Source organism: Leuciscus leuciscus, assembly GCF_965113295.1.
Source record: "Leuciscus leuciscus genome assembly, chromosome: 9".
Taxonomy (NCBI): domain Eukaryota; kingdom Metazoa; phylum Chordata; class Actinopteri; order Cypriniformes; family Leuciscidae; genus Leuciscus; species Leuciscus leuciscus.
In genome coordinates, this window is record NC_138733.1 from 35848297 (window position 1) to 35872565 (window position 24269).

Below are 24269 nucleotides of genomic sequence, written 5' to 3' on the forward strand. Positions count from 1 at the left end.
ATATCACGCAATTCTGACTTTATAACCTGCAATTGCGACTTTATATCACGTAATTCTGAGATAATTCAGAATTGTGAGATGTAAACTCGCAATTGTGAGAAAAAAAGTCAGAATTGTGAGATTAAAAAGTCGCAATTACCTTTTTTATTTTTCACTCTGTGGCGGAAACAAGCTTCCATAGTCAACTCTGTGGTTACCAACAACATCATGTAAAAAATATCTTCTGTTTGAAGGCAAAACAATTATTTATCTAATATTTATTTTATTCATTTAATATTTCATAGCCTATTTAATATTTGAATGGCCGTCAATGGAGAAACAGGCTTTTTGACAACATTGGGGTCTAGTAGTTCAAAGGTATTTGAAAGATCTGGATGTACTGTAGCACCTCTTCTCTCCCCACATTAAATACAAAGCCATAAAATGAGTTTGTATCCACATTTAGTTTCAAATATTTTGTTTGTTTTAATATTTCAAATAATTTATCATACAGAATAAATAAACATGATCTGGATAAGCATGAGAACTTCAGCTATCCAGGTTGAACGCACATAAATATTTCAGCTTCACTAAGGCTTTCAATAACAACATTTAAATGCTGCAGGCCAATTACGCAACTCTTCAAGGCAAAATGAATGAAATGAAAGTGCATGTTTATAAGTAACATGTGATGTCATACACATTTCTTGAACATATTTTCCTGTGGAGCGCTTACATTTATTACATCATTCTGAGAGCTGAATCATCTGTTTCGGCTGCTAGAGAAAGCAAGATAGCTTTTGGAGTATTCTCAAACAGGGCAGCTCTGTTCTGTGTCTGGCCCTTCTTCACCCAGTGTCCATAAATCTTGAACGCACAGGCATCGATGAGCTTGCGGATAGGTTTTACTGCATAGGGGTCACTCTTGATCACTTCTTTGGTAACTGGCTTGGCACGGCGATAATTGCAGTAAATGCGCATCGTTGCCAGAACTGTCATGCAGATTACCTGAAAAACACAAGTGATTCAAATGAACCCATGGATTTCCATGGGTATTGTTTGCCTTTTTAAGGGGCAAACTTTTTCTGTACACAGAAAAAAAGTTTTATAAAGTTTGGAAAATGGATTCATGATGTACTCGCTCATTTTATCATTTTTGTCCCTGAGTTGAATATGCACAACCTCCTTTTTCCTGAGCATGTTACTGGCCAAGATTTTCCGTCACTGGAAAGAGCTTCTCATCTATTACAATCCTCTATAATAAACAGTAGATGGCATCATAAAGCCTGTTTTTCTTCACAGATGATTGCTTTTAAAATATATTATTTGGGGTTTAAACCATTTTGCCCAAATAGAAGAAAAAAATATCAGGTACAGTCTTTTTAAGTGAACTATTCTTTTAATACAGGGGCTTTTTGCCCCAATCCCTGTTAACTTTCAACCCTGATATTATATTTATTTATATAATTTATAATTTTTTAATCCATCATTCATTATTATAATTTTTAGTTTTACTAATGTGACTGTATAATAATGATGTGAAGTGTTTTCCTACAACTATGCAAGAAAAACAACTAAATAAATCAATAATTACTCATTTTTCTCAATTGCACCTGAATTTCCCTAGTGGATGAATAAAGTATTTATCTATCTATCTATCTATCTATTATAGAGCCCACCTTGAACTTCCTGTACGGGCTGAAATGTCGCACCTCTGCGACCACGTACTGCTGGAAGAAAGGGTGGTTTAAGGCATCCGTGGCGGTGTAACGTGTCTCGGGATTCACCACCAACAGCCTGGAGATCTGAAAGTTGAAACCCCCAGTGAACACCACAGAGTTCAGGTTAGTAGATCTGCTGTGGGCTTGTATTAATCTTCATTCACTCTTTTGATCATTCCCAGGTCTGCGGCAGACGCACCAGGTCTTTGACAGTGTCTGATCGGTCGTCCCACTCCGGAGAGGTGAACTGGTAGCTTCCTGCTAGGATCATCCGCAGCATTAGCATCTGCTTTCTGTGCCAGAACGGAGGGGAACCTGCAAGAAGGGTGTACATGATCACCCCTGCGCTCCAGCTGGAAAAGACAAAAACAACGGTGTGATTTTTCTCGAATCAGTCCAATTTGAAAGTTTAATGCAAATTGTTTTCATGAGTTTGTCTTATATTGATCAAGCTCTTGTATAAATGCTGTGAAAAGCCTGTCCGCTACTCACAGATCAACGGCGGTCCCGTAACCTTGGTGGTGAGGATCCATAGAGCACTCGATAATCTCTGGTGCCAGATAGCCTGGCGTCCCACACACCTCTATGACACATATGAAACATATTAGCCTGTTATCTAATACTGCATGCACAACATATTATGTATTTGTGCATCATAACATGCATTATGTATAGCATAGAAAGTCATATACACCTAGGATTGCTTGAGGGTGAGTAAATTATGGGATAATAAATTTTTTTGGATGAACTATCCCTTCAAACTGCTGATCTTTTTACCGTACTAATAAATAGTGTTTTCACTATAGTTTGGATATTAATATCCGCTGCAGAGCTGATAGGCCCATTCAATTGAGCGCTGGACGATGAATTTGTTTGGCTATAAAATAGGTGAATCTTTCAAAAGTCTTTCAAATAAAATCGTATATTATTATACCTTAGAATGTAATAAAATGTCATATGATAAATATAAGATTACTTTATAGATTTTTTTATATTTTATTATATGATTCTATTCTATTATATTAGAATATTATAAATATTTTACATACAATTTTACATACATAATATTTTAAAATGTATATTATATATTAAAATATATAATATATCAATAAGAATTTCTGTAATCAATGTATCTTTTTTTTTTTTTTTTTTTTCATTACAGTAATGAGAACACAGCATGATGAAATTCATCCTTTTACAATCTCACAGTAAAGTGTGTTAAATCTTCACTCATCAGTTAGCCATGTCTGAAACACACATTTATGTAATTGATGGGTCATAGAGTAGAGCGTTTACTCTGTTCCTGGATAAAGGTCGAAGGCCACACCAAATAGCAAACAGCTCCTCCAGTTCCAGTAACATCATGTTAATCTCTCATATAAGGATAGTATGAAACCCGAATCCAAGAGCTGCATAAACCTGACAACTACTGGTCAGAAAATGCAGGGGCATCTCTCTCTCTCTCTATAGACAGACGGGCAGATAGCTAGTAGGTGTGTAAATTGGACGTTTCATCTGATATTATACATTGTATCGTGACACAATATTTGCAGATACCACAAAGCATGCCCTGATAGGAGTACTATTTAATTAGATTCAAGAGCCTGTGATCAAATATCGATATTATGATATTATGTATGCAACAAAACCAGTTACATTTTATTTTATTTACTCACAAATCCAATTAAAATATAAAAAAATTATTGAACTCTCTGACAATTGCAAATCCTATTTCCCAAATGGACATCAACAACTATAAATAAACTGCCGTTTTTTCAAATATATAGAAAAAAATATTTTCATAACAGACAAACAAGTCTTCTTGTGGTCTCTTCTGAGACATTGTTGTGTGCAGATGTGGCTAACATGAGAGTGTTAAAATGAAGTTGCATCTTAAAAATATTGTTTTTACGTGTTGCATCAATACATCATATCGTTAGTCATTTAATGGATGCATCAATCCATATGGATGTATCATTACACCCCTGTACTATCTAGTTCTGGAATAGCCTTCCTGATGATGTTCAGGTCTCAGAGACACTCTCCCAGTTTAAATCTAGATTAAAGACACATCTCTTTGGCCAAGCATTCACATAATGCCTCTCATAACCTTGTACTCAAGTTATATCAGATCAAATGCACATGATTATCTTTGCTTGAAATGTTATGAACAGCATCTACGCTAATTACATTAAATTTCCTTTTCTGTTTTATCTCGAGATGTCCACTCTCTAAGTAACTAGAGAGCGCGTCGGCTCTAGTTTGGATCCAGACTCTTATGAAGACTTCAGACCAACTCCTACGAGAACTTCAGATGAAGCAAACTCTGAATCAACATGCACCAATGCTAAAATTTCTATATTGTAATCATTATGTTCACAACTTGTAATAATGACTTCAATGACCTCATTTCCTCAATGCCTAAAAATTAATACATGATGTTAGCTAACATTGTGATTTTTATATGTACATTTCTGAAATACATTACTTAGACACAGTCACTTCTGATAACAGATCACTCTAAATTGTAATGTAGACAAATATGCATTGTGAAAAGCGCTATACAAATAAATGTGAATGAAAATGAATTGAATTTACCATTGAGTTTTTGTCCTGGTGCAATCTGCACAGCAAAGCCAAAATCAGTGAGTTTGATGTTCATATTGTCATCCAGAAGGATGTTCTCCGGCTTTAGATCTCTGTGCACAATGTTCTGAGAGTGAAGGAACTGAACCACCACCAACAGGGCGCGCATGATCTTCCTGCAAAATGAAAACAGAGCACTGCAAATATACGCAATATGTACGGTTGTACATTGAGCCATGATAAATACATTGGGGTGAATCTCACGAAAACATGTCCAGGTCACATTTCACCCTCAAATCAAGACAAAAAAAGATGTTACATTCTCATTAACATGATTATTCTCAAAGGTGAATCTAATTAGATTAAAAAAAAAGGGAAAAAAATGTGTTGCTAATACAAGGCTATATCAGAAATCTACAATAATAAATGCACAAAAAATATCATTACGATGTCCAAATACCAATTGTATATTTATCGACATAGAACTCATGTTTAATGTGATAGTTTCGTCCTTGCATCTTGTACAATATATCGTTAGTCCCGATCAAGAGTCTTTGCATCATTGAATAAATACATAGATCCGCACTTAATGTTTGTGTGTCCTAATAGTCTGGTTGTAGAACGTACTCGGTTACTAACGTAACTTCGGTTCCCTGAGATAACGGGAACGAGTATTGCGTCGTAGAGACGCAATGGGAAACTCCTTTTTTCTAAGAAATACTGAAGCCTGATTGAATCACACAGTGAAACTGCAAAAACATATGGCGCTGCAGCCCGCTGAAATGGGCCGGGCTACCCATCTATTTAAGTGAGCAAATCTCGCCACAGAACTCCAGAATCTTTCGACTGGAAGCGGCGAGTGCTGAGTCGTGCAGCATGGTAGCACGGCCAGCTACGCAATACTCGTTCCCGTTATCTCAGGGAACCGGGGTTACGCTAGTAACCGAGTAAGTTCCCTATCGAAACAATTCACTCATATTGCATCGTAGAGACACTATGGGAACACAATCAAATAGCGCCGTGCTACAATCGCTCTAAGGGGCTCGGACAACGAGGTCGGAGCCCTGAGGGAGACGTTTTGTGCAGGTTGGGCTCGTGTAGAGGTCAAGGCACAGCTAAACAGACAGGACCCGTGCATGCAGAGCAGGGACGTCCAAGTTGTAAAACCTGGAGATGGTGGCCGCCGCACAGATGTTGCCAATGGATATTCCACTGGACCACGCCCAGGAGAAGGCCACGCCTCTGATGGAGTGGGCCCTCACTCTGATGGGGCACCATCGAGGCGTAGCACAATAGCTTCCACTATCCACTGAGACAATCTCTGCTTTGTGACCGGATACCCTTTGGTGCAGCCTCTGAAGCATACAAAGAGCTGCTCTGTCTGTCTGAACTGGGCAGAGCGCTCGATATATACCCCTACAGCCCAAACTGGGCAGAGTAAGTGTGCCTCTTGCTCATCTTCCGAAACGGTAACCAAGTCTTGGTTTGAGGACGACTCTACAGTCATTAGGTCCAAACTCAAAGCAAGACGGGCTCACAGAGAGCGCTTGCAAGTCACCCACTCGCTTGACCGATGCGAAAGGGGCGGCTGTAAAAGGGTGACTCGCTGTGAGCTGGCAGAACTGTTTCTACAGCTCCCTTTCGCCAGTAAATTCATCACTTCAGAACGGAGAAAGTGCCCCACGTTGCTTCGCACTGACGTGCAGACCACGCCCTTGAAGCAGGGGGGGTCTGTGAGAGAATTGAAGCAAGAAACCTTGTTTGATTGTGTTCAGAACCCAACTCGATGGCTTCCCAAGCCTTGGCCCAGGTGGCTAGAGGCTAAATCGTTTCGGGTGACAGGCCGCTGCGCTGAGACAGGAGACTGACGCCTGTGGTATTGGGAAGAGGAAAAGTGCTCTTTTTTTAATGTGTTTGTCTTTTATTATGTTCGCTATTACAGCAGTCAGTTGCATGGGTGCGTGAAAATTCAAATTAACTTGAAATGAACAGTGCTTGCAACGAAAACATCATCTCCAACGCCCGGAACTGAACAGGGGTTTGGGAGGCAAACTCTAGCTTTTTTGGAGGGTGGTCCTGCCGTAGCCCTCTCCTCTTCATTCCTGATGGATCAGGACGGCTTCTGTGGCTCAGGACCCAACGTTATCTTAGGGTGGGAACCCTGGCGCTTAAGGAGAGGGTCGCGTTTGGTGTTGAGGGAGAGCTGGAGAGGCTCAGACTCTGACTTGGGCTGAGTGGTCGAAGGCGCGGGCTGAGCGGATTGCTGAGTCGGCACCATTTCTGGTGACTCGAAGCAGCTGCAGAGCTGGAGCGCTTGGCCAGGAAGTGGCGCATTGACTGCAACGACTTCTGGGCTGCGGTGAAGCGCCCTGTGAATCCATCCACCGCTGGGTCGAAGAGACCGTTGGAGGAGACAGGGGAGTTGAGGAAAGCAGCTTTGTCTGCATCCTTAATCTCCGTTAAGTTCACCCATAAGTGGCGTTCCAACACCACTGAGCTGGCCACGACCCTGATCTCTAGACAGCAGGGGGCGGAGTCATCCACTGAGCCCGACCAATCCTCTGTGTCGGAAGCCGCAGTATATGAACAATAAACAATGTGCGTGTAAAGATGATTTCATCACCTTTTTTGTATATCCAAATTAACACCTTCATTGCCATGCAACAGCCTATCTAAAAGCTAAAAAGAGCTCAAATAAGACAACTTTCAACAGAAGAATTAAAGGGTTGGTTCAGGTTTCATTACAAACATCTTTATTTGTTTTTTAGACAAACAAAAAAGTCAGATTTTAAACTAGAAAGATTTTAAACCCTTTAATGTAAGTGATTTAATACAATTATTTATTATTTACTTCCATTGTACTTGCTTCAACGTAACCTTGATTTTTACTGATTTTAAAGAAAACGAGGGATGAGTCTGTATCTTTTTTAGGCAGTAATCAATGTTTTTTGTGGTAAACAAATGCTGTTGATTTAGTTTAAAGTAACTTGTATCAAACTCGAAATATTCCTTTATATATTCCCAGCATAAATTAAAGGAAGTACAATGAATACTTTCATTATGTACAAAAACATTAATTATTTATTTTTTCTGTATTGAGAATAAGATATTTTTACATAAAGGTAATGAGATTTGAGGAGTAAATGAGACAAAATTGTCATGAAAATAATGTCAAAATGCAAAACAATCGTAACGATCATAAATTTATGCCTTCAGTTTTTTCTTTTTACTTTGATTTTGTGATGAAATATCAACTGCACATGTTGACTGGTTTCATGTGATTTATTATAAATTATACTAACCTTGTCTCTTTTTCACTGAGCGTAACCTTCTCCGTTAGATAATCAAAAAGCTCTCCTTTCTTCATCCTGTGAGAGCAATATTTATTGCATTTAACTACTTTTCAAATAGTATCATAATTAAATGTTAAAGCAATTTGATTAATTAAAAAATGTGTGTGTTTATTGTACATAATAGAGTGCACAACATACTGTGTATATATATATATATATATAAAGTATGAAATCAATACTTACAAGTCAAACACCAAGAAGAAGAAAGCTTTAGTTTCAAAGTAGTCCTTCAACTGAACTGGAGAAACAAGAAACAATGTGTTCAAATCATACGAGACTCTTTACAGATATAAATATACTTCATCTTCATGCTTCAAAGCTGCTTCTATTCTAACCTCCTGGATACTTACTGATGTTTTCTTGCCCGCACACTTTCTTGAGGATGTCAATCTCTTTTGTCGTGGCATTTCTGATCTCCTCCATCTCCTCAAGGCTCATCTTATCAGATGGCGTGATGTCTATGACTTTGACGGCATATTCCTGAGTGGTTCGCTTATGGATGCAGCGTCGAACCACACTGCTTACCCCTCTGCAACACAAACACCATGAGAAACACTATTCGCAGTATAGACTTGTGAAGAAAATACTACAGCGTACATTATATAACACATTGCCTTGTCCAATGAAGGGCCATGAAAAATCAATTGTACACAATCTTGGCTAAAAATCCAGTTGAACAGAATCTACGTCATGCCTTCTGTCGTCTGATTGATAGTTTATACTTTGTTAGCAAGTAAAAGGCCTTTTAGTATAAATCTAAATGCGTCCCTCTTCAGATCAAGGAGGCAAGGATTCAAATGCAGAGCAATGGGGTTTTATTTATAATTAAAAATATTTTTTTAAATCATAAAATAGTACCTTAATGTTATATAAATCCTAATGATACTGAATACATATTTCTCAATTGTCAAACATACCAGACAATGAGACAGTATTATTTTTCTCTTTTAGTATAGGCTAATATATAGATGAATATTTCTTATGTTTTTTGAAAAATGCCCAAAATGGTACACTACAAATTTAATGCACCTCTAATTTCATTTGCTAATCATTTAATTACTGATTATTTTCATGTGAATCTAACAACACCTTTCAAAAAAGCCCAAAATCAATGTTAAACATTTTGACATTAATATAAAAAAGTCAACAAATCTCATTCTCATTCGCATAAAGTGAAAATAATAATGGTTTATTATGTAAATTGGGGTGAATATGACCGGGATATTTTTTCATCTTCACTAAAATATGTGTACAATATGAAAGTACCTTCCAAGGATCTCCTTTGGATCGTACTTCTCATAGAAGTCCTGTGCTCCAGCCCAGTCAGGAATTTCATCGTCTTTGGTCATTATTATAACCTCACCTGCGAGAAAACTGGGTTATTATTACAAACCGAGCTCAGTATGTTAACATTTGTTACAGATAAATGTTTAGAAGTTGATTAAAAAAATAACCAAATAAAATGAGCATAACATGTAGTAAAAAAATAACAACAACAACACAAAAACTCAAATAAAAATGTAATTTAATTTAATTAATACTATTTTTTTTTATAATTATAAAAAACTGTTCAGCAAATAATACTAATGAAACAATAGCCCTTACATAAAAAATATGCAAGTGGTATAGTGATCAGATGGTAATACCGAGGTACTTTGAAATATACAAGTGTGAAGGATTACCATATTCCTGTACTATAGTATTTACATGGTAATACCATGGCACAAAAACAACCTATTACGTGGTACTTTTCTGTTCGGCAATTGTGTGATTTGTTTTCAGTAGTAGGCCTAATACCATTTTGTTATTATTTTTTGTAACACTTTATTTTACAGTGTCCTTGTTACATGTTACATGTAGTTACTGTAGTAATAACTATAAATTATGCATAATCACATGCAACCGAACCTGATCTAAGGTGTCAGTGTTACAGTGTAATTATACTTACTGAGTACATACTGAGTAATAATAATTAATAACTACATGTATTTACTATAGGATTAGGGTTTGGTTTAGGGTTAATTACTCATGCATTATTTATAGTCATTAATGTAACATGTATAACGAGGACACTGTAAAATAAAGTGATACCAAATAAAGTGTAACCTTGTTTTTCTACACAATGGCAATTCGGACATGTGCCATATGCCATGTAAATACCATGGGACATATAAGTGTACAGTGGTCATCCGGCTACTTTTAGTACGGCTCAGAAACCGCATGTTTAATATGTCTGCTGCTTTATTTTCCGTGTTACTGTTATTGTTCGCAGAGTTTTGACATTCAACCTATTGATTTATGATGAGCTGGTTGGCAAAATACATAAAGCAGCGATGTTTACAGTCGCATCATCATCAGTCTGAGGCTGCAGCATCATGGACGACATGGCGGAAATCTGATCAGAGGATTACATTACAAGCACGAATTCACAACACTCAGCAAACCTGTTCGAGTATTATTCCCTCTGTTTAACAGTCTTCCTCTCCTTCAGCTCGTGCAGTCCATGTTCCAGTCTTCCTGAACGAATGTATACCGGTAGAGATATGACGGCTCTGCTGCCACTGCGCCGAAAGGGCAACCGTGAATGTCAAGATCCAAAAATAAAAAGCCGTATTAAAGACAGGACAGTCCCGTATCGTATTACCACTTACGGTTATACACTCCATGTCAATAAGAAAACCAGCTCACACCTACATTTCTGTATCAATTAATTAGAATGTTACAATCCAATGCCTCAGAAAAATGAAATCCATCTACAACTGATTCTTTTTTATGATTTATTAGCCTATCATATACTGTATATATATATATATATATATATATATATATATATATATATATATATATATATATATATATATATATATATATATATATTACTGTATATGCTTATATATTAGCATCTGCTAAATTCATAAATTAGCCTACTAATATAACATAATTTATTATTACTTTTACATAATTACATAATTATTAACATATTCAAATTAAGCATGTGGTCATGTGGTCATGTTAATGCTATACATTTGAATGAATATTGTGCAGTTAAACATTTTAGTGTGAAATTACAGTATATTCCAGGTTAATATTTGCATTACTTTCACGTTCATTTCACAGAAGAAATTTTCTTGTAATGACACTAAAAAAGTGTTTTTTTCTATTTGCAGTTTAAAGTATTGGATTTTTTTACTGAAAACAAACAACATCATACTGTATTTCTACAATATGTACTATGAAGGTACCCAGCATGCAGTGTGGCATGAATAGATTATGCTGTGGAGTTTCTTGATTCTTGTTGGTTATATCTGTGCTGCTGAACTTATTTTTGCTTCGTTTTTAGCAGTTTGTGTTGTTGGTTTATGTTGTATTTTGTTTTTCATTATTTGGTGAGCGTCACCATTGTTGTGTTTTGTATGTCAAGTAATCTCAGCAGTTGCTTCATTATTGAGAAATAACCATCAACAAACAGACAGTTTGTATTAATAAATATTCATACTTAAATAATATTAAAACAATATTTTCATATTCATGCTAATAGTTTAACTGAACTACTACATAATATTGCTTGCCATCATTTTAAAGTCCAACTGAAATAAAAATGGACCGTATTTACTTTGTTAGCGCATATTACTAGTCTTGTGGTGAACAATTAATCCGTGCAAGTTAAAACACACAAAAAAATTTTTGGGCTTTGTAATCTTTAATCAAAATCTGAAAATGCCCCTCCCCTCTGCATTGGAGGACCTTCCCTGATGACGTAGGTTTGAGGACTTAGGTTGGGAAACGCTTAACCACTCCCCTCAAATCGTTAGTCTGTAATGAGCGAGAGATGGAGAGGAGGAGCGCTAGAGTAAAACCCTGCCCTCTGTTCAATATTCCTTTTCACTGGGAAATACGTCACAGCACTGGAGAAAAGTCGTTTGCAACTTCCGGTTCACGCGGACTTTAACAACGGTTTTATCAATTTGTCACATTTCTGAATTGGCTAGATCAGATATGTGAATATGAATATGAATATAGAGGCTCCAAGCATGGGCGTCAGTTTGGTTTGAAATGTGCTGGGGACAGAGACCAAGGGGGTAATCCAGCACCCGGAAAGCGTACCTTCCATGGGGGCCGCCATTGGTTAGCAAGCCATCACCTGCTGTTAGCATTCCATTGAGTCCCATTCATTTTTGCGTCACTTTGACAGCGAATAACTTTACATCTGAGGCGTTTAAAGACTCCATTTGTCCGTTATTTATTTCTAAAGAAACACGACAATGTATCTTACGTTATGGCCCCGTAGAAGCCGTTTTTGTAAAAATATGCTAACGATTGCATCATAACCAGACGACTCTCTGTCGCACAGTAGAGAAATGACCGTATAGACAGGAGAAGCTTGCAGGCAATCAGGGGGACGTGGAGGCATAAAGTCCGACAAAGTGAAGGGAGAAGCCCATAGAGAGTCTTAAAGTTGCTCCAGCTCCTAGCTCATGGACAGCTAGACGCTAATTCAGTGTCACAGAAGTGTGCTTTATGCCCCGTTCTTATGTGAACAGCCAGTTTCGAACTTCGGAGCAGCTTTTCATCTGCTACGCGGGCACCAAGAAAGGCAGTGCGCTGTCGAAACTATCACACTGGATGGTGGAAGCTGTGCAACTAGCTTATGCTTCCAGAGGAACCGATAGCCCAATGGGGGTGCGCGCTCACTCCACAAGGAGTCCCTATTCAGGACATTTGTCTCGCAGCGGGCTGGTCATCTCACAACACGTTCGCGAGATTTTATAACTTGGACATTCCCTCGTTTGCACCACACGTTCTGTCAGTGCAGGAGGAGAGCTGAGCTGCCACTGGGTGACTAGTCGCATGGAGACATGTCCCGACTGGCGCGTGTTCTAACCATGGTTTCAACCAGGTCGTATAGACAGTGCGAGTTACAGTAGTAATGGCTGAGGTTGATAATAATCACATTAACTATATGATGTAGCCCCCTTTTATTATGCCCACGTTCATAAGCCGGCAGTATTCTCAAGCACCAATATATTGTTGCATTCCCCCCCATATCACACCAGTTCAGTGTTGCTTAACTGGATACGGGGAGATACTGATGGTGTGGGCGCCGAATAACGAGTTGGCTCTGTGCAAGAGTACATCTGGGTGTTCAACCAGGTCCAGTACCCGACCTAGAGCTAACGTGCTTGTGCTCGACAGGGGCTCGTGCTGCGAGCTGGGCCGACCATTTTTCACACGGCGGGGGTTTTATACGTTTCCCCATACGTAATGTCGAGGGACCGACTCGATGAGGGAATGTCTCTGGTTACCCACGTAACCGTAGTTCCCTGAGAGGAGGGAACGAGACATTATGTAAACTGCCGTGTGAAAAGCCTTTCAGCCTCAGTTGCTCTTGTTCAGTCGAAAGATTCGGAGTTTTTTTGGCGCCCGACGTCTCCTATATTGGAGGCTGCCAGCCAATCAGGTGAGGGTGTGGGCGCCATTGGCTATTTGCAAGCAAAAGAGTTATTCAAATCAGGCTTCAGCATTTCAAGGAAAATGGATTTTCCCATACGTAATGTCTCGTTCCCTCCTCTCAGGGACGGTTACGTGAGTAACCAGAGATGTTTCTTCCATTTTATTGTTGTTTATTTTGTTGCAGGTGGTATGACAAAGACACCGATTGTACCCGCTGGGTTGATTGTAAAATGGTTTACATTGTTCGAATCACAGGTATCTCAGCTTTCCAAAGATAAGTAACATGTTTAAAAAAGTTTTTTTGAGTTTTGTCTTTCAAGAGGTTAACTCTGTTAAACGACCCGGGGCGGGACGTCGGAACTTTATCTGCCAGAATACCCATGCTTTATTTATTGCATTTGTCACTGAGTTTTTAATAATTTTTAATATCTTTGTGACTGTGAAGATTTTTTATGCAAAAGGAATCAATAAAACAAAACTCTATAATAATTATGTGGCCAAGACACAAACTGAAAAATATATATATTCAAGCTCTACACTGTAAAATGTTATTAGTTGGACTTACTTAAAAAAAAGCATGCAAACCGATTGCCTTAAAAAAAACAAGTAAAGTGAAATAGGAATAGTATGTGGTAGGCTACTGACAAATGTTTAGTTAGTATAGTTCACTTACACAAGAGTTCTAGTACTAAAAAAGAACTTTAGAGAGTACTTGATAAAATATAATTGTTACCACTGTTGTGTTTTGCATGCTGAATGTTGAAGTCTGTGTGACTCAAGTATGATCAATTGCAAGATTGTCAAAAATATAGAGGGATTATATCAACACAATTAAAAGTTTCACAAAGTGTTTAGGACATAAGTGTTAGCAACAAAACTATAAAAGATCATTAATTGACATGAAATATGTTATACATCATTCATTCATTCATTCATATATATATATATATATATATATATATATATATATATATATATATATATATATATATATGTGTAAGGGATAATGTATAGGGAGGCGGTTGTTATAGCGAATAACAACCCCGACAGGCTGAACGGGACGGTCTTGAATCAGCCTGAAGGGGTTGTTATTCGCTATAACAACCGCCTCGCTATACATTATCCCACTTATTACATGGCTACCTACAAAATAAATAAATAATTTGACACAAATTATTGATTTAAAAAGGAGTTTATTGATTTAAAAACGATTGTATTGCTTCCGCTAAAGAAAATAGTCAACGGTGTGTTATAGTTCGCAGCGGTCTGTTAGCAAGAAATAACAGATCGCTTTCTACATTGGAATTCAACCAAGCCATGTAATAAATAAATAAATAAATAAATAAATAAATAAATAAATAAATAAATAAATAAATAAATAAATATATATATACTTCAGTTAAAATACTGCAGAAGTGGAGGAAATTAGTGAAAAGTCCATTAAGATTTCCCCGCCTCAAAAACCACACTCAAACCAATCAATTAATCTGAACTTGGGTTTTCTTAGTAAACAAAGCTTAGTATGTAAATAGTACAGATTACTAGATTTTTACAATTAAGTTAAGACATTAAGTAAAGTTAACTAAAAAGTGTTAGTTAGAATCACTGTTGGATTTTACAGTGTACTACTATGATGTCACAGAGACATTCTATAGAACTCAAAAAGTCCCAGAAAGCAAAAGTCCCACAAAGGCAAAATCCTGAGGAGACTTTAATCAGAGTTTGAGGTGAGAAGACTGAATACATTTACAGTCCAGAGAGAACATGGAGAACATGAAAACAACAGCTTTTAACGTGTTTGATGAAGCACGTTTACTGGGCGAACACACTGACATGATCATCAAGTCCAATGACAGAGAATTTCAAGTGCACAAGATCATCATGTGTGGCTGCAGCTCCTACTTTAGGTGAGAAGAAGCATTTGAACTGCAATTGTGCGCAAATTACCAAGAAATTTTTATAATTATATACATAATTTCCACTGCCAACATTATACTGTTGAAACTGCCTGAAAAAGTGTATTGCCAGAACAAAAAAAATTAACTACTGCGGTATCTAGGAAAACCCTTTCTTGAAATTGAATTCTTCATTTGAATGGAATTGAAGAGTGGCAATGAATGGTGAAACTAATTGGATTCTTTACATGAGAAAATTTGGCTGAAATTAAAATGTAAATAATGAAAAGTTATTTTATTTATGCTCATTATTAATTCTTTGTCAAATTTGTTCACAGGGCTCTATTCTCCAACAACTGCAGCAGACCAGCACAACATTTCTGTGAAATTCCAGGAATATCCAGAGACATCATGCCTCTTATTATCCAGTATGCGTACACAAGATCTGTGCTCATTACTCAAGAGAATGTGTTGGAGCTCTTGGTGGCGGCTGACAGGACCTTAGTCTCAGGTCTTGTAGACGCCTGCTGTCAGTTCCTGGAGTCACACTTATGCCCAGAGAACTGCATTGGCATCTGCAAGTTTACAGAGGACTTTTCCTCCTGCTCAAAGCTCCGCTGTAAAGCAAAGCACTACATCCTGCAGCACTTTGAGGAGGTTCTGCACGTACCTGAGGAGTTCCTGGAGCTCTCCCTGGAACAGCTGGAGGAGATCATTGATGAGGATGAGCTGAATGTCAGACAGGAGGAGGTGGTTTTTGAAGCCGTCCTCCACTGGATTAATCATGCACCAGAAAACAGGAGGCAACACATTGCCGTGCTTCTGCCAAAGGTAAAACTGAGATTTTTGTCTCGGTTTTCATTACAAATATCTTAACTCTTAAATCAAGATACATTTTCTGCTATTATTTGAATGTTAGTTAAATGTTAGAAATTTTGTTTTGTGGTTTTGCCATTTATATATATATATGTTTTAATTTGTCTATAATTTAATATAATATTTTTTCAGTAAATTTTTTTTTTTGTTATTTTAGTATACATCAGACTAAATGAAAACAAGAAAAGGTTTTAAATTTTATTTTAAAGTTTTAGTTTCACTACAATAATCCTGGCATGCGGTAAGAAAAATGTACTTAATTCAAAGGGCAAACAAGATTTTTTCTTCTTCTTGTTTTAAGCAGTAACTCACTTAATTTTGATACATTTTTCATAAAACGACTGCTTAGTAACAGTCTTGCAACAGTCTCTGAAAGTCTAAACTCTCCCTTGTGCTTCAGGTTCGATTGGGGTTGATGTCATCAGACTACTTCCTCAATAATGTAAAGTGCAATGCGTTAGTGATGGAGAATGAAGCCTGCATGCCTGTTATCATCAATGCAATGAAGACTTTGTTTGACCTCAACATGGATGAACCCACCAACTCAGAACTCATGCATCAACTGACACGTCCACGTCTGCCCTCATCGATCCTATTGGCCATCGGAGGATGGAGTGGCAACAATCCCACCAATGAGATTGAGGCATATGATGCGAAGGCAGACTGCTGGGTCAGTGTGACTCAAGAGGATGAGCGTCCCAGAGGCTCTCATGGTACAGCAGTCCTGGATGAGTTTGTCTACTGTATTGGTGGTTTTGATGGTGAGGATTGTCTCAACAGCGTGAGGAAATTCAATCTCATCACTCAGACTTGGCATGAGGTGAGTAATGATGTAGGTCAACATGTAACTTTAATTTAGCTTCCTTTACAAAACAGTATTGTGGTACAGTGATGGTACCGGATTGTACTTTGATATGGACCATAGTGCTGAATGATGTGCTGTACTCCACATTACTTCAAAGAATATACAAACCATGATTCATTTTTGTTTGTGTTCACATCACATCACATCACATCACATCACATCACATCACATCACATCACATCACATCACAACACAACACAACACAACACAACACAACACAACACAACACAACACAACACAACACAACACAACAGAGTTACCATCATGACTGTGTCAAAAAAAATACCATTAAGAAAAATAATAATAGCAATACCATTGTATTTATTTGCAACTGATAGGACAGAACCAATGAGATGGTGTATTGGTGTGTGTTCGCACACTGATGTATTTGGTGTGTTGTAGGTGGCCCCCATGTATGAACGCCGAGGCTTTATTAGTGTTGCTGTTCTGGACAGGCTCATTTATGCCATTGGTGGTGTTGATGGTGGTGTTAATGGACAACAACGGCTTAAAACAGTAGAGCGCTACGATCCAAACACCAATCAGTGGACAATGATGGCACCCATGAATGAAAAGAGGAGTAACGCCAGCGCCACCTCACTGCAGGGCAGGGTAAGAGCACTTACCCATGATTCCACACTCTTCTGCTGGAGACTCTTAATGCCTGTAAACCATGAAGGAAATGTGAAATAGAGATATGGCATAAGGAACAGTGTTAAAATGGAAAGGAATATCATAACATTTACTGTGTTTTAAACACTGCTTTTCTGATCAGTCTGTGATGATTGTGCACAAACATCATGCATGTTATGTTTGTGTTTGTCAGATTTATATCTGTGGTGGTTGGACTGGGACTGAGTCTCTCTCCTCTGCTGAGAGCTTCAACCCTGAAACAAACCAGTGGACTCTCATCGCTCCCATGAGTACCCGCCGCAGTGGTGTTGGTGTGATCGCTTATGCAGATCTAGTGTATGCTGTGAGTATTAAACACACATATCAGTTTTATAGAGTTAATTAGCTATGATAACCATGACACAAATACAGAAATATGGAACAATCACAGTTTAAAGGTTGCACTTCTGTAAATGCATGCATGGATGTGCATATACAAATACACAGAATACATAAATAAAGAGTGTATTAATTTAAAGGTGGGTGGTCTTGATGATGGTGCCAGTGATTTGCGGAGTGCGGAGGCCTACAGTCCACTCACTAACATCTGGACTGATGTTGCATCAATGTGCAATCCACGCAACAACTTTGGCATTGAGGTGAGATGTGGACAGTTAAAATCTGTATCTGGTGAAACTATGAAATAAATTAAAATAATGATTTGATGATAATGAATATGCAGGAAAAAATTTGTTTTGGTCCCATATTGACAATAAGTGGAAAGTTGCACCCTAAAATTGTTGAAGGCTTCAAAGATCAATGTGTTTGACTATAAAAACATCTACCTAATTCAAAGAGTCAGAAAATTCTACTATGTTTAATTGAAGTGTTGCAGAGTTGCATAGTTAAAGAGTTTAGCTGTAGGCTACATTATTCATTTTCCTTCCTCCTTTCCTCAAAATCCAGGTAGTTAATGGTCAGTTGTTTGCTGTCGGAGGCTTTAATGGATTCAGCCCCATCTCTGATGTGGAGCGCTACGACGAGAAGACAGATCAATGGTAACTTCCACAAACACTAAATCTCACAGATCATTTCACACTGCATTAGATATAAGTGTAAGTCTAATGCAGGCTATATTTCATTGCATTCACTGCATCTGTTTTCTATTCAGGTTTGATGCCAATGAAATGGCCATTTCCCGCGGTGCTCTGAGCTGTTGTGTAGCATCAGGATTGCCTAACATGGCACAGTATGCTGCCCTACGAGACTCCAGACACAAGACAAGTCTGACAGTGAATGATCTCCCTCTAGCAGATCTGACAATCTGACTACAAATGGAGTGTCATGTCTCCGAATAAATGCATTAAAAAAAAGAGGCTGTATTTCTAAATGTTAAACTTTCTCTCAGGTGTAGTGTTGTTGTTCATTTAAAAAATTAAACCTTGCAAGGGATCCCGGGGGACACAGATAAGTGGGAATGAGGCGGCCAACAGAGTGGGCCTGCACATGTAGATAAGCACACAGTAGGGGATATATAGAGCGGCGCAGCCGGTCTGTACTGAAAATGTATCTACCCTTATAGTGCAGCTCAACCAGGAGAGCTAAATCGTGACTTAGACTGATAAAAGTCTAGCCTGCAAGGTGGTATCTTCCAGGTTATAGAACCTAACAAATGTAGAGGGGGAGGCCCAGCCTGCCGCCATACAAATGTCATGAATAGAAATCCCGCTGGACCAAGCCCACGACGAGGCCATGCCTCTGGTGGAATGAGCCCTGATGCCCAGAGGGCACTGCAGGTCTTTAGACACATAAGCTGCTGCGATAGCGTTCACTATCCATCTGGACAGACTGTGTTTCGAGGCGGCGAGACCCTTAGGGTGTACTCACACTAGGCACGGTTGCCATGAACCGGGCCCGAGTACGATCGTCCCCCCTCCCCACTCCCCCTCTGGCCCGCACTCACATAGGGTTTCAGCATTCGTGCCGGAGCACGCTTACTTCATTATGGTGCGACGGTTTCGGGATAAACAGGAAGAGCGGCGCTCTCACTGAACACAACGGAGTCCAGCACGGTTAGCGCTCACACTGCATGCGAACCGCGCCCGAGTCCAACTGAACCGTGCTCTGGCCCACCTCTTCCAAGCGGGCCAGGGCCGGCTAATCGAGCCGCGCCCGGGCACGGTTCGGAGCACTCACACTAGTCAAACGAACCGCGCTTTGGTGGTCAAACGCACTCGGGCACGGTTCAAACTGGCTAGTGTGAGTACACCCTTAGTGCGCCCACCAAACGAAACAAAGAGCTGCTCAGAGCGGTTTGAGGATGACTTTAGAGTCATTAGGTCCGAACTCGAGACACGCTGCGTTAACAGATAACGCGTTTAAGTCACCCACGTGTTTGACCGATGACAGGGCTATCAGAAAAACGGTTTTGAGTGTGAGGTATTTCAGATCCATAGTATTTAGGGGTTCAAAGGGATGAGCTTTCAGGGCCTCCAAGACCAAAGAAAGATCATAAATAGGAACCGATGGGGGCCGCGGGGGATTCATTCTCCTGGCTCTTTTAAGGAAGCGGATGATGAGCTCGTTCCTTCCTATTGCCTGGCCGAGCGTCGACTCTGCGAACGCTGCAATAGCCGCAACATATACTTTGAGCGTGGAGGAGGATCTGCCCATGTCCAACAGCTCTTGAATGAAGCAAAGCACCCACAAAACCCCACAAGTTTGTGGGTCTAAATTTTTGTCGGTGCACCATATAGTAAACACAGACCATTTGGATGCGTAGAGCCGTTTCGTAGAGGGAGCTCAAGACTGCGTGATCGTGTTCACAACCCGTTCTGGCAGGGCAACGGGTATCTGTTGATTATCCATGCATGCAGAGACCAGCGCTCTGGATGAGGATGCCAAATCGAACCGCCGGCTTGAGAGAGGAGATCTCCTCTCACTGGGATCGGCCATGGGGATAAGTCTGACAGCCGCATCAGCTCTGGGAACCACGTTTGGTTCTCCCATCGCGGGGCTATGAGGAGCACCGAGTGGCGCGCTTCCCTGATTCTCCTGATGACCTGTGGTAGCAGTGAGATCGAAGGGAAAGCGGGCAGCTGGGCCAAGCTTGGGCCAGCGCGTCCTCGTTCTTCGAAAAGAACCTTGGGCAATGAGCGTTGTCTTTTGACCCAAAGAGGTCGACTTTCGCTTTGCCAAAAAGACGCCACCGTAACTGGACTGTCTGCGGGTGCAGGGACCATTCTCCCGGGGGAACATTGTCCCTGGACAGTTTGTCTGGGACATCGTTCAGGTGGCCCGGCACGTGCGCGGCTCTGAGCGAGCGCAGTGAGTGCTGAGCCCAAACGAGGAGGCGTTCCGCCAGAGCGCAGAGATTTCTGGATCTGACACCGCCCTGGCGTAGGACACCACAGGACACCGTAGGACACCTGGCGTAGGACACCTGCACGTAGGACACCACAGACATGTTGTCCGTGCGGACCAGTACGTGGTGGCCCCGCAGGTATGGGAGGAAGTGCTTCAGCGCATTCTCGACCGCTATCATCTCTAGACAGTTTATGTGAAGGCCTTTCTCCCAGTCTGACCAGAGGCCATAGACCGGTCTGCCCTCGAAAAGAGCACCCCTAGGTTGGAGCCATCCGTCGAGATCATTCTCCCATTGTCACTCCCAACTGGTACCATTCGGCCGCTATCCAGGGCTGCAGAGCTGAAACGCAGCTCTGAGTCACTCTGATTTGCGAGCCGCCGGCAGCCCAGGCTCGGTGAGGCACTCGAGCATTCAGCCAACGTTGTAGAGAGCGCATACGCAGTAGACCCAGCTGGAGCACTGCTGCAGCTGAAGCCATATAGCCCAACATTCTCTGAAATGTTTTCAGAGGAACAACGCTGCCCTTCTGGAAAGACGCGGCCAGATGCCGAACACGGCGCGCACGCTCTGTCGACAAGCGGGCCGTCATAGCCACCGAGTCCAGCTCTATTCCCAGAAAAGAGGTTGACTGACTGGGCAGTAATGAGCTCTTGGTCCAATTGGCCGTGAGACCCAGGCTTTCCAGATGGCTGAGAAGCACTGTTCTGTGAGATATGAGTTCTATCTCCGACTGTGCCAAAATCAGCCAATCGTCCAAATAGTTCAAAATTTGCATACCCTGACTTCTCAGGGGAGCGAGGGCCGCGTCCATGCACTTCGTGAATGTACGGGGTGCTAAAGACAGGCCGAACGGCAGGACGGTGTATTGATATACCTGACCGTCGAAGGCGAATCTCAAGAATGGCCTGTGACAGGGTATAATCTGAATCTGAAAGTATGTGTCTTTCAGATCGAGAAAAATAAACAAACAAAAAGGATTTGTCTGGTTGTGAGCCTTTTGAACGGTCGCCTCATGAGAGCTTTGTTCAAATATCTCAGATCTAAGATAGGTCTGAGAGCTCCGTCCTTCTTGGGCACGAGGAAGTAACGGCTGTAAAAGCCTGACTCGCTCAGAGAAGGATGTACCGGTTCTATTGCCCCTTGCACAGCAGCTTTGCTATTTCTGCACGAAGTACCTACTTCGCTACTTCCAAATTCACTCTCGTCTCGGTCCGTGCTCGAAAGCGCGGGGGACGGCGAGCGAACTGTAGTGAATAGCCCTGCTTTACAGTATTCAGCACCCATTCTGACACGCCCGGAATCGCTTCTCATGCTTTTGAATGTATAGCTAGGGGTAGAATGGCCTCTGGGTTCCGATTGCCGCACTGCGTGGGGTCGAGAACCTGTATCAGAGGTATCGGTGCGGCGCCCGCGCTCTCGATGCCTGAATACAGTGGCTCGCTGACAGCGATGGCTGGCCGGTTTACACTCAATGACTCGATCACTTGGACGGAGAACATTCTGTGGCGAGAAAAGCGGGACGCGTGAGCAGTGCCTGGGGTACAGTGTTTATCAGTAAGTGTGAGCGCTCATGAGCGGGCACAGGAATTACGTTCACAACACGGCCGGTATGTGGCATTAAAGGTTCCGTCCCCTGGGATAACCGTGTAACAGAGCGGGCAGTGAGTAGGTGTGGGGACTGTATCGTGGGCACATTTCCTACATTTAACACTCCAGCGGCGCGTGCCAGCTTTATGTGAGTGGGCTCTGTGAGAGTGAGATGCAGGGGGGATCGAGACTTACAACATAGCCGGTGTGTGTCGGCTTTATAGGTTTTGTCCCCTGGGATAAAAGTGTAGCAGAGCGGGCAGTGAGTAGGTGTGGGCACTGTTTTGTGGGCACATTTCCTACATTTAACACTCGAGCGGCATATGCCAGCTATAGAGTGTGCTCTGCATGAGTGAATGGCACAGGGGGAACCGTGCTTGTGTGTAGGGGTGAACACTGGGAAGCGGGCACATTTTCTACACTCAAGACACCATCGGCGTGAGCCGGATAACCAGAATTGTACTTGAGATTTCTCTGGGGTGCCGTAAAAACGGTGTTTGGGTGCAGGCGAGCGGGTTGTACAACGCGCTCGTTGGCTGCAAAATACACATCTGCAGTCGCCTTTTTAAGGGGACTGACAGAGCGAAATGCTTTGAAGGCTCATATGTTTAGACGCTCATAAATACTCGAGCACCATCATGTGAGCGGGAGGGTGCGAGAGGCGGGTTTGCTTTCTGTATGTAAGAAAGCTGGCCGCGAGCTCGGAGAAGCGAACGGCCAAATTTTTATCTGCCGCCAGAGCCAGGATTCGAACACGGGTCTCTGGTGCCTAAGCCTAAGATTTCGCCACTGAGCCACAGGGGGAAAACACATAAACTTTCGCGAGCATATAAGAGAGCATCATCATGTTTTGTGTCAGTGTTTGTTTGCAGGCGTGCGTGTATTATAACAGGTTTGTTTACTGCAATATTAATATTTCCAGCCGCCTGAACTTAAGAGGGGACTGAGAAATGTGTGAGAATTGGAGGTTGGTCCGGCCTCGGCGCGCGAACGGGGCGCGAGGGCAGGGTAGCTTTCTTGTAACGTGAAGCGCCCTGATTGGGCGTGACGTCACGCAAGGCTCAGTGGTAGGCTGCTGCAGTTGCCGCACGGCAGCCAATGAGCATGCTAGATAGCCTGCTCTAGGTCTGCCTGCTGCTGCACTGCGTTGACAATAAATACAAAATTAAGGATAATTTTTTGGCTTCATATCTCGAGAAAAGATGACTTTACCCATAGCGTAAGCAACTTACGCAATACGAGAGAACCTCTCGTAAGAGAACTGTGCTTTTGCAGGGGCTGTACAGTATTGACGCTTGCATCAGGAACTTCAGGATAATGGGTCAGGCCTTGGACATGGAGAATCCCACATCCACCAACCCAGAGAAAGGAACTTATTTTGATGGCACAAGTTACGCTAAAGCTGGTGAGGCTCAATATTTCACTCCTTTACAGCCAGTCATTTAAAGTGCCCCTATTATGCTTTTTTAAAGTTTACTAATGTTGTTTTGGAGTCTCCTACAAGAGGTTTATATGCATCAAAGGTCAAATTCCTCATAATATACATTCGCTCATCACCACATTTTCAATGATTCTCAAACAACTTGTCACGTCAGATTAATCAATCTCTCCTTTCCGCGAGCTACTCTGCTCTGATTGGCCAGACAGCTCAGTCTGTTGTGATTGGACTACCATGTACAGCGCGCATGTACGCCCATTACCATAACAACGTCAGCTGTCCTGAGGCTTCCTACACCGTAAACTAAAGAAAGTAATGAACAATGACGTCGATTTTACCATATCAATTCTAGCACGAGTCCAATAATGAAACACTGGAAGAACTAGTTATTCAACCCGAACCTCCATCACAAGGATGACTCGAGCAGGACGTTTCTCAGTGATACACTACTCAGTTTGAGGGACATTATGAGATGTTGCAACTGTAATTCCTCACCATCAGCATTAACAAGTGCATATCCATCAACAAACCGATTATTT

The 24269-nt window shown here is 41.0% G+C and overlaps 2 protein-coding genes across 2 annotated transcripts; one reads left to right on the forward strand and one right to left on the reverse strand.

Annotated features, from left to right (window-relative positions):
* Nucleotides 1-271: 271 nt before the first annotated feature.
* On the reverse strand, nt 272-10339 carry phkg1a (phosphorylase kinase, gamma 1a (muscle)). The gene is made up of 10 exons (XM_082179360.1): nt 10084-10339; nt 8906-9002; nt 7990-8168; nt 7823-7877; nt 7589-7654; nt 4299-4462; nt 2193-2283; nt 1900-2053; nt 1659-1784; nt 272-987 (listed from the first exon to the last, which is right to left on the reverse strand). Exons 2-10 carry the CDS (start codon nt 8986-8988, stop codon nt 721-723), a joined length of 1185 nt encoding a protein of 394 aa, XP_082035486.1. The 5' UTR covers nt 8989-9002; nt 10084-10339; the 3' UTR covers nt 272-720.
* Nucleotides 10340-14436: 4097 nt separating this feature from the next.
* On the forward strand, nt 14437-19204 carry LOC309506713 (kelch-like protein 10). The gene is made up of 8 exons (XM_082180646.1): nt 14437-14997; nt 15324-15816; nt 16262-16681; nt 17129-17338; nt 17553-17702; nt 17878-17997; nt 18305-18396; nt 18510-19204. Exons 1-8 carry the CDS (start codon nt 14855-14857, stop codon nt 18664-18666), a joined length of 1785 nt encoding a protein of 594 aa, XP_082036772.1. The 5' UTR covers nt 14437-14854; the 3' UTR covers nt 18667-19204.
* Nucleotides 19205-24269: the final 5065 nt, after the last annotated feature.

What these genes read in the sequence shown, in the direction of transcription:
- phkg1a (XM_082179360.1), bottom strand. Translation starts at nt 8,988, where the DNA reads ATGACCAAAGACGATGAAATTCCTGACTGGGCTGGAGCACAGGACTTC. An exon ending in TACGGGACCGCCGTTGATCT is followed by an intron (nt 2,054 to 2,192) that starts GTGAGTAGCGGA and finishes TGTCTTTTCCAG; the next exon opens with CTGGAGCGCAGGGGTGATCA. An exon ending in CAGACACTGTCAAAGACCTG is followed by an intron (nt 1,785 to 1,899) that starts GTGCGTCTGCCG and finishes TTCAACTTTCAG; the next exon opens with ATCTCCAGGCTGTTGGTGGT.
- LOC309506713 (XM_082180646.1), top strand. Translation starts at nt 14,855, where the DNA reads ATGGAGAACATGAAAACAACAGCTTTTAACGTGTTTGATGAAGCACGT. An exon ending in TTGCCGTGCTTCTGCCAAAG is followed by an intron (nt 15,817 to 16,261) that starts GTAAAACTGAGA and finishes CTTGTGCTTCAG; the next exon opens with GTTCGATTGGGGTTGATGTC. An exon ending in GACGAGAAGACAGATCAATG is followed by an intron (nt 18,397 to 18,509) that starts GTAACTTCCACA and finishes TTTTCTATTCAG; the next exon opens with GTTTGATGCCAATGAAATGG.